Below are 10,642 nucleotides of genomic sequence, written 5' to 3' on the forward strand. Positions count from 1 at the left end.
CCAGGGTTTAAGCTCGCCCTTCCTCCCAGGGTTTAAGCTCGCCCTTCCTCCCAGGGTTTAAGCTCGCCCCTCCCCACTTTATGTAGCCGTTGTTCCATGTACCCGTGCATAACAGGTATATTAAGGCCATTCTCCCTCCCCTGCAGAGGTAAATGAGAATACTCACAGGTAGTGCTAGGACCTGCATATACTGGTCATGTGCCCTGGCTGCAGGCTTATGGCTTGGGATTTAACTATGTATTTTGTCATATTGGATGTAGCATTGGGTATTTTTGTCTCTTGTTGTACACCAGGGGTGGTCAACTCCATGGCCACCCACCGGTCGGGTTTTCATAATCCTGCTTCAGCACGGGTGATTCAATCAGTCCCAGCTTCAGCGTGGGTGGCTCAGTCTTTCACTGAGCCGCCTGTTCTGAAGCTGGGATATCCTGGAAACCTGACCTGTTGGTGGCCCTTGAGGACTGCAGTTGGCCACCCCGGGGTTATGCTATCCTGGGGTCCTGAACCTACCTGCTTCACTGCCAGAACAGGGCGGGGACTCGCGTCTGATCCTGATGTCCTGTTACACCAGTGTTCAGATGCATATAAAAGCCAACTCCCAATGCTGATGACACAATAAACACATCAACGCCTCTCTAGATTTAGCATTTGTTACTCATATAACTTTCCCCCCTTTGACATTTACAGAAGGACAGTGGGAAGCTTTCTGGTGGTAAACGGCTCACTAATAAATGCTGTTTGTAATGGGGCCAACGTGATGGTACAGGGGGTATCGAATACCACGTGTGGCCATTTACCAGGGTATCAGGGTTTTTGCACTGACAAATATAACCCCTCTCCATTTCTGATTCTAGCGCAGAAATCTGTGTACTGATTTTGTTATGAGGGGTAACGGCTGTGTGTAACATTGGAAACAATGTGTTGAATTCGTGTGCACAGTCCCACGACTGTTTAAGCCACTTTCACATCCATGTGTGTACATTATGTGCTAGTGTCAGATATGCACATTACTCCCTGTGCTGCGGGGGGTGAGAATGTGGCTTTGTATGATTTTGTGCTTTGTATAGGTGGGAAGTGGTCTTACGTGGGCTATTGAGCCGGTAACGCCAGTAACGCCAGTAACCAAATAACGCATTGACTCTTTCATACAATCGCAAGTAAAACGCGTGTTTTCTGCTCTGCATAAGATGGCGAAGTCATTCTAGATAAGGAGAACCAACCCTTACTCGTGCGGGACTTTGAGGCTCCGCACCTGCTGCACTGTGACGGGACAAAGCATTTGCCAAAGGGAGCCAGGAGGTAAGCGGCACAGCGCCCAATACTGCCCAGTACGGCAGCGCCCAATACTGCTCTGTACGGCAGCGCCCCGCCCAGTACGGCAGCGCCCCGCCCAGTACGGCAGCGCCCCGCCCAGTACGGCAGCGCCCCGCCCAGTACGGCAGCGCCCCGCCCAGTACGGCAGCGCCCCGCCCAGTACGGCAGCGCCCCGCCCAGTACGGCAGCGCCCCGCCCAGTACGGCAGCGCCCCGCCCAGTACGGCAGCGCCCCGCCCAGTACGGCAGCGCCCCGCCCAGTACGGCAGCGCCCCGCCCAGTACTGCTCTGTACTGCAGCACACAGCCCAATACTGCTCTGTACTGTACACTGGTACTAAACCTTAAACTTAACTCATGTGCTGTGCTCGAAATATGTTGCACTGATTGGGCCCAGGACTGGAAGTTGGGGTATCCCCCTCTAAGACGGACGGATGATAGAGGGGTGTCTGTACCAAAGGACAGCACAGGAGCTGCTAGCAGCCACCATGCCAGGGCTGTCTTCTCGGATGTAGCAGTGGAACTACCCCTTGACCACAGCCCTGCTTTGTAGGGCTGACTGAGCACTTTGCCACCATTTAAAAATGAATATATATATATATATTATGGTGAGCATGTAAAACGGCTTTGTAGAAACTGTACAACAAATGTCCATTTCATTTGTGCCCCCAGAGAGGAGCTTCTGGTGTCGGCTGTATTTGGGTAGCACAACTCCTGCAGCGCATCTAACCCCCATTCTCGCTTCCTCCCCCAGGTTCGCGTTCGTGAGCTGGGATTTCCCGAACTTTAACTCGCGCAGTAAGGACCTGCTGGGCCGGTTTGCGCTGGCGCGGCGGCATTTACAAGCCGCGGGCTTCCTGTTGGTCGAGGTGAGTGTGGATATCGGTGATCAGCAAATAAGGAACTTTGCAGAACAATGACCGTTGAGACACCTTTACAGTGACTCGTGGGAATATGGCAAAAGGTGTATTGGGGACAGAAAGGTAAGGGGTGTGAGGGGAGGGCCGGTCCCTGAGAGATTAGGATCTAAGCCATGGGTTCTCAAGGCCCCCAACAGGCAGGGCCGCCAACAGAAATCGTGGGGCCCGGAACAAACATTTTAAGCAGGGTCCATCCCGTGTCGGCGGTATTGCCCACCAAGCACCCCATTTCACACCTCACGAGCCCCCTCTCTTCCCCCCCCCCCCCATCCTATGTATTTCTCTCCCTTCCGTCTCACCCCCTCTCACTCTCCCGCCTCGCATGTATTTCTCTCCCTTCCGTCTCACCCCCTCTCACTCTCCCGCCTCGCATGTATTTCTCTCCCTTGCTTCTCACTCTTACTCCCGCTTTTCCTCACTCACCCCCTCCCTCCTCTCCCTCCGTCAATTACCCCACGCTCACTCATTCCGCCCCCTTCCACACACACAATTCCCCCCACAAAATGTATACCCAAAAACTTCCAACCCCCAAATATATACAACCTCCCCCCCCCCCCAAAAATGCATACAAAAACTCCACCTACCCAATAAATACATACACACACACACACACACACACACACACACACACACACACACACACACACACACACACACACACACACACACTCCCAGTAAGGCCATGCCTATAGTGCTGGCGACATCGCCCAAAAGCATTGCCGCCGCCGCAATTGCCGCAGGGGGGTTTGGTGGCGGTGCGGCGTGGGGCCCGACGGCTGGGCACAGCAGTTGCCGCCGGCCCCACTGCACCCGTCTCCTGCATGCTGCTCCCGCGCGCGCCGGGCCTCCCTCTCACGCCGGCGTGCTGGAAGCATAGCCCAGCCTACTTCCGGCGCTGCCAACAGGGAGACCCGGCGATTTATTTTTATTTTTTGCAGCCATTTAAAAAAAAAAAAAATTAGCTGGCGCCCTTTCTTCCTCGCTGTTGGCGGCCCTGCCAACAGGTCAGGTTTTCAGGATATCCCAGCTTCAGCACAGGTAAGCACCTGCTTCAGCACAGATTGAGCCACCTGTGCTGAAGCTGGGATATCCTTTAAAACGTGACCGGTTGGGGGGGTCTTGAGGACTGGAGACCCCCTGATCTGAGCAGACCCGTAGTGCAGTGGGTGCTTCCTGGAGGGAACCTGTAATATTTGTGTGTTTTACTTCTGTAGAGGAAATGCTACAGGTACATGACTGGGAAAGATTTGGGTTAAATTCCTTCTTAAACCGTTCCCCACCGAATCTAAATTAAACCCCTTCTGCCATTAGCCGCTTTGTCAACCGTTTTATAAGCAACCTACCAAGTTCTCATTAACATTGTGTTATATCACAAATGGTGGCGAGGCGTAGAAACCGCGCTTAGCCTGATTCACAGGAGGAGGCGTGCAGGGGCCAGTACATTTTATCACTATTTAGTAAACTTGGGCCACAGTGCCACCAGTCTTGCTACTGCTCAGGGGTTCTCGACTTCAGTCCGCAAGACCCCTTCCCCCCCAACAGGTCAGGTTTTCAGGATATCCCTGCTTCAGCACAGGTGACTATCTTCGATTGACCCACCTGTGCTGTAGCAGGGATATCCATAAAACCTGACCTGTTTTATTTTATTTATTTATTTATAAAATATATTACCAGGCAGTAATACATTGAGAGTTACCTCTCGTTTTCAAGTATGTCCTGGGCACAGAGTTAGGACAAATAATACATGGTTACAAGTACAGTTACATAAATGAACAGGGTATACATTTTATATACAAGATATTGCATGCACAGTTAAAGAAAATATATATTATGGGCGAATGAAACAGTTACAGACCAGATTAAAATGTGAGACAGCCTTAGATTTGAAAGAACTTAAACTGGTGGTGGATGTAAGAGTCTGTAGTAGGTTATTCCAGTTTTGGGGTGCACGGTAGGAGAAGGAGGAACGTCCGGATACTTTGTTGAGCCTTGGGACCATGAACAGTCTTTTGGAGTCTGATCTCAGGTGATAGGTGCTGCAAGTGGTAGGGGTGAGGAGCTTGTTCAGGTAGCTGGGTAACTTGCCCATAAAGAATTTAAAGGCAAGACTGGAAAGGTGAACTTTGCGCCTAGACTCTAGTGATGACCAATCTAGTTCTTTGAGCATTTCACAGTGATGTGTGTTGTGGTTGCATTGGAGAACAAAACAACAAATTGAATTGTAGAGGATGTCAAGTTTGCTAAGGTGGGTTTGAGGTGCTGAGCCATATACTATGTCTCCATAGTTAATAATTGGCATTAGCATCTGCTGTGCGATACGCTTTCTGACCAGGAGTTGAGGAGGAATGAGTCAGGGGGTCTTGAGGACTGCAGTAGGAGACCCCCTGCGTTACTGTGAAGATATACTTTTTAGAAGACTCTTCCTACCCCCATTTTTATTTGGGACTGAGTGAGACATTACTGCAGCCTCCCATAATTACCGTGGCAGACTCCACTGCTTTTCAATAAGTCTCCCAAACACCAATAGACAAACATACGCTGCTCTCACATTTATCGTTACATCGTTCTGCAAAATAGAAAAGGCTCGTGTGGTTTTTCTTCGCGGAAGTTCGTGTAGATTCCAGTTCTCCTGGGTAACACCCAGCCTCCATGTGTTAGAACTGCAGACCCAGCCTCCATGTGTTAGAACTGCAGAGGGTCTCTCTGTGGGGAGGAATTACCGCAGCTGAACGCAATGCGCGTGGAACCGTTTCAAATCATTTCATATAGCAAAATTACAAAGGGGGCTCGTGTGGTTGGGACGTTGGCTTCGTAGAATATTAAAAGCGGGGGGCCCGGAAATGGACGCTACGCCTCTCCTCTGTTACAGAGGGCAGTTGGTAGAAGAGGGCAGTGGGGGTGCGCTGATTATGGAACGCAGAGCGTGTCCTGCTTAACAGTCTAACGTATGGAGCTGAAGGGTTTTACACTCTTACGTTTGTAGCGGAAAGTGTCTGCCAACTACCTTCATCACGTGATTTAGCCGTAATTGTTTGTTCCTGATTAAAGTGGCAATACCGTTTGTGTTTGTTTTTTGTTTTACTAGATGAGCAGCTCTTTAGCGTTTAAGGAAATGTAATTAAGCTGCCGATCGATCGGCAAAGATTCTGTTTCCCTGGGTTCTCTATATGGCCGCCTATTTCAAGAAGGGCTGTGCTTTTGTAAATAGTTGCTATAGCAACCCAAGTAAGATTAATGCATTCAAAACCCATTATAAAGGGCATTGTGGAGGAAATGCAGTACGGATTATTGCTGCCTTAACCCCTTCAATGCCGCATGCTTTTCCAGCAGCAAGTTAGTGGGTGGTGGGGTGTACATTGTACGTCACGAGCCCTAATCTCTGGTGTGCAACGTACCGGCATATGGCGCTGGGGTTACCCATGGGGTAATCTGTTGCCCTTTTGGTGCTAGAACGCCAATTGCATTGTGTAGCGGTCACATGGTGGCGACTCCACCTGGCGTCGGGAATGGCAGCAGAAATCCCCTTCTCTTGTGATCCCATCCATGGCTCTTAGTGTCACTTGCTCTCCCGGCCGTGAGCAAAAAGGGCCATCGCAATCATTGACAACGTACCAACACACATGTTGTTCAGTGAATGTTGCACGGGCACTTGAGCGGTCACGCGTGTTACTGCCAGTGTCATTTTGAGGACTGCACCTCTACAAGGCGATGCTTTGAACATAGAGGGCACATAGGCGAAATAAAACTGGAGTTAAATCGGTGGCATATCGGATGCTTTGCTGCACAAGACACGGCCCATCCAGATGTCTCTGGAAGTGACCTTGAAGCTGAAACAGGTTGCACGAGGCAGTGATGAGCTCAGAGGTTCCTCCTTGTCAGTGCCCTCGGTAGAGAAGAGTATGTATGTGAGCTATGTTAGAAAAACTTCGACGATGTAATACTTGGGAATCAGGTTTGTCGTTCACATCAGCAGTCTTTATTTCTTCTGTCGGCTCAGGAATTTAGCAAGGACACAAAATACTAGCTAATCTAAGAAGGCCGTGGCGTATGCCTGCGACAGCTACTTCTTATACCCTTAGCTCAAAGAGATAAATCACTGTCTCTGCTTTTGCCAACTAAATTAGGTATTTGTTCACATACTAGTTTTTCTGTTATTGTCCTCGTACCTTATTTTAAGAACATTAGGAACTTACAACAAGTCTTATCACTAAAATGTACATACAAAAACAAGTCTTATTAAAATGTGCATACAACAAATCTTATCACTAAAATGTACATCATACTACTTGGTTTCAAGTTGTCCCTGATACCAATAACATTGTATACTATTAGTTTCAAACTGCCCACAAGATTCCTTATGAGAAAAACAATTTAAAACATCTTAACCTATTGAGTGCTGAATATATATCCTAGATAATATATAGGTATATGATATATATCAAGCTATTCCCCTGTTGGAGAGTCAGGAGAGATGCAGAGCGTAGCGGTAGGGCAATAAATATTGTATAACTCGATGCTTCCCAATATATTGACTACTGTAGTCTTACAATAGCCAATCCAAATATTGCAATTTATTATCATTTATCTTGTGGATTCCAACATATTTCACAGCGCTGAATAAAAGGTATGCGTGGGGGTGAAAATGAAACGCACAGGAAACATTACACCAGGATATTGTAACAATGGGTTAGGGCTGAGAGCTGAAAGTACAGCAGGGCGGGAGATATGATGCTGAAGACCGCAAGCCATACGTGAAGCAGCAAAGATAGGGGGGAGGGGGGTATAATGTTATGTCAGGATGAAGAATACGATGGGCTTTCTTAAACAAGTGAGTTTTCTGCATGCCTTAAACATGTAAAGTGCAGGGTAGTGAGTGCTCAATGGCAAATTTCGTAGGGGAGGTGCAGCCCATAAAGAAATGAGAAGGTGGTGGGGAGGGAGGAAGTGGACTATTCCCATGAAAATGGGGAGGGGAGGTGAGGGATGGGTGGGGCAAGTATGAGGTCTGGGATGGAGAGGGTAGTGTTGTTAGGAGATCAGGACTGAGATCTGCATGCTGATGCCGCAGGGACTTGGGTAGGGGAAGAGGCGGAGGAAGAGCCATGTGTGAGATGGCGTTTGCCGGCAGCATTATTAAAGTGCGGGCAGACTGGGATATAGTCTCCTAGATTATTTCTAATACATAGCACCGCCATTACGCAGCATTTATCTCACACTGCTCGGCAGATCCCATTACCTGTACCCCGGGGTGCGGGCCTGAGATGGGCTTAATACCCTGCACATTCACATGCAAAATAATACTTTCATTCTTAGTACACGTTGGGCTTTTACTTACAAAAAAAAGTTTTCTCATTTCCACTTTTCTGTCTTATTTCAATGAACTCCTTGAGTGCTGCGCAATGTCGCTGGCCCCTGTCACTCAAGGGGTTAACCTCTTTATAGCATCAGGGCGAGTGGAGGGAGAGGGGGGGGGAGAACAGGGCGAGTGGAGGGAGGGATGGGGGGGAAGAAGCACTCAGATGAATTCTCTAATGATGTACAAGGATTAAGTGACATAGCCCTGACAGGCACATTTCCTAAGATGTGCCCTGGAACGCACGTTGCGTTTGGTGTGAAAGACGACACTGCACATTGTCCTCCTCACCCTTTTATTTCATTGTCTGAAACCCTTCTATTGATATATAGATTTGGAGGAAGCTGAACAATAAAAATCTGCAGTGAAACATCTGCCACGTCTATGTAAGAGGGAAACGTGGGTGGTGTTTGATGCCAGTAAGTGGCAGAAGCGTGGGTGTTTTTTCCTCCCTCGTGTGCGATGTCTCATTGAGCAGGACCTGCCTGCGCCTTCTCTTTGTCCGATCTGGTCCTCTCACACGGAAGTGTCCTATATGGACCGTGTGATAACGTCACGGAAGGGTGCAGGGATTTCCTGGTTTGAAGGGAGACGTTTCCTTTTTCGGAAGCTGTAAAAGTGAATCGGTCGCAATACAGCAGAAATTCCCGTAACGCGCCATAAAAAAAAATAATAAATAATTTTGTGTTCCCGCCGTGAAGCCATTTTACTGCGGTTTTGGGCAGTGTCGAAATTCTGGAGATGTTGTTTGCTATAATAAAAAGTCAGGGAAATAATAATAAAAAGGCAAAAAATAAATCATCACAATACAAACTAATGATTTACTTCATATTTGTTTGTCGCTACTTTAATTACAAAGGGATTCCTTTTTTGGGGATCTGGGGTTTGGTTTGGTTTGTTTTTAGCACAAACATTTACATTTTGCATTTCTTGAAGGGGCCCCCGGGGAAACGTTTGTCATTCAAGTGTTTTCTTGACCCTGATCCCATCACGTCCTTTTGAGCCAATAAAGACGAAGGGTTCTGCCTGTGCAAACTCCTGCTGACCGCACAGGGACATCAGACAGAGGAGATCGCACCCCTCCCATGTCTCGGCTCACCGGGTTTACATACCGACTTGAAACAATAATACTTCCAGGTGTCGGATGCTGGTATTACCCAGATGTGACCCCCTTAAACATGTCTCTGCTATTAGTACACTTTGGCCCTAGGAGAGAGTGCCCCTTTAAGGAAGCGGTTTTGTGGTCTGTCCGGGATTACAGCAGCAGCCTGTGCTGGTGGCCTTTTTTTGTTTTTTAATTAATTTTTTTTTACTTCAAGGGGTTTGTTCCTACCCTGTGAAGAATGGGGGTAACCCCGTAGCTAGTGCTCTAGGGCTGTCAGTATAGATGGCATAAATCTTCATATACAAATCTTCATGTATAAATTGTCCTGGTCAGGCTGGTTATAATCGTCATCAAAGGCTCCTAGTGTGATTTGGACTATCAATCAGGAGGGGGGGTGTGAGTATGGCGGGAGGAGGTGCCGGTGAACTCACCGTGAGGTGTATCCCCCGGCAAACATCCAAATCACTGCACCGCATCCCCGGCTAGCCCTGGTGTGTCACACACACTCTGGTGCCTTGCGACGGGAACGTACTCGCAGTGTTGCTGCCGCAGACGTACCAGCCGTGGATTGGATCGTAGAACCAGCGTGCTCCAGCCAAATATCAGGACTTGGGAAAAATAGCAGCAAAGTCGGTGCGCTGCCTTTGCGACTATTGTTTCTTGTTCCTACCCTGGCCAACGCTGTTTTTACGTACATTTTATTTGTTTTTTTAAATCTTGTGCTCGGTTTTAGGAGTTCTAAGCGTTTGAAATATGACGTGTCCGAGAGGGTAACATGAAGCTCTCCCCAGAGCGCAGTGCGAAGGCTTTTAAGGCAGCAAATAATGTTGTGTGTTTTGGTGCTCTATCTGGGGTTACCCGTTTTTAAGCTTGAGGGGGCGGTACCTCATGCCTCTGACCTGGCTCTCCGCTTCCCTGCAGGTCCCGTATTACGAATGGCTGGATCTGAAGTCGGAGTGGCAGAAAGTGGCCTTCCTGAAGGACAAGCTCAGCAAAGCCGTGGCCGAGGAGATGGCCCGGTGAACGAGGAGGCGTGGCGCGCGGACCTCGTGTACAGCACCGCAGAGAGGAAAATAACGTGTATATATGTATCTGGACATCTCCACTATCTTCATAACGGGGGGGAGGATGTGGTTTAGCCCCTCCTGCTGCTCTGCCGTGCCTCCCCTGCAATGAAGGGGTTAATATTTTAGGCTATATTGTATATTTTTAATTTAAAACGGGTGCACGTTCATTGGTGGGGGGGGGGGGGCTTGCGGCTGGTTTGTAATGGGCGAAACATTCGCGATGTAAATGAACAAAGAGAAATAATAAAATAAAAAAGTAAGTTGGAATTGCGCGTTGTGCGTGAGGAGTCCTCAAGGGCTACCAACGGGTCAGGTTTTCAGGATACCCCATGCTTCAGCACAGGTGACTCAGGCCACAGCCACCTGTGCTGAAGCAGGGATATCCTGAAAACCTGACCTGTTGGTGACCCTTGAAGGCTGGAGTTGGCCACCCCTAGACTAGTACCATTTTTGATTGTCTTTAGTGCTAAACCCAAGTTGTTAATGCCCCCCCCCCCCTATTCTCAAAGTGGCTTTACCTCTTTGGGGTTTCTTTTTCAAATGATGTAAAATAAAATGGAGGTTTAAAGCCGGGGTCTGCGGAGTGGAACAGCGTTGCTTTCAGATCCAGAGACCCCTCGCTTCCGGAGATACTTGCATGGGATGGGGCTGCCGGCAGCATCCCTGGCTGGGCACAGAAAATGTCTGTTTAAAGGTCCCCCTGGCCAATAAGAAGCCGCGACTTCATCCCATGCGGTTTCCTGCTGGCCTCTGGGACCTCGAAGCATGCAAGGGACACTGGTATCCCCTTCAGATGTATTTCATGGAGTAGGGCGTCCCCGGAGCGGAAATTAACTGTTCAGCTCCGGAGACCCCCTGCTTCCTATCTAGGGGGGTTGTGGGGGA

The 10,642-nt window shown here is 48.8% G+C and overlaps 1 protein-coding gene across 4 annotated transcripts in view; it reads left to right on the plus strand.

The window, feature by feature from the left end:
• The window catches only part of TBRG4 (transforming growth factor beta regulator 4), a 36,114-nt gene extending 25,783 nt beyond the window's left edge, over nt 1-10,331 (plus strand). For 3 of the 4 annotated variants that reach the window (XM_075588114.1, XM_075588112.1, XM_075588113.1), the window contains exons 9-11: nt 1,188-1,299; nt 2,067-2,181; nt 9,612-10,331. In XM_075588114.1, the coding sequence (XP_075444229.1) occupies nt 1,188-1,299; nt 2,067-2,181; nt 9,612-9,713 (329 nt within the window). In that variant the 3' untranslated portion in view covers nt 9,714-10,331. Of the gene's footprint in view, nt 1-1,187; nt 1,300-2,066; nt 2,182-9,611 lie in introns of those variants that run through there. The other variant, XR_012799357.1, reaches the window with a different exon arrangement.
• The last annotated feature ends 311 nt before the right edge of the window (nt 10,332-10,642 follow it).

This window comes from Ascaphus truei, chromosome 2 (assembly GCF_040206685.1).
Source record: "Ascaphus truei isolate aAscTru1 chromosome 2, aAscTru1.hap1, whole genome shotgun sequence".
In the NCBI taxonomy this organism is placed as follows: domain Eukaryota; kingdom Metazoa; phylum Chordata; class Amphibia; order Anura; family Ascaphidae; genus Ascaphus; species Ascaphus truei.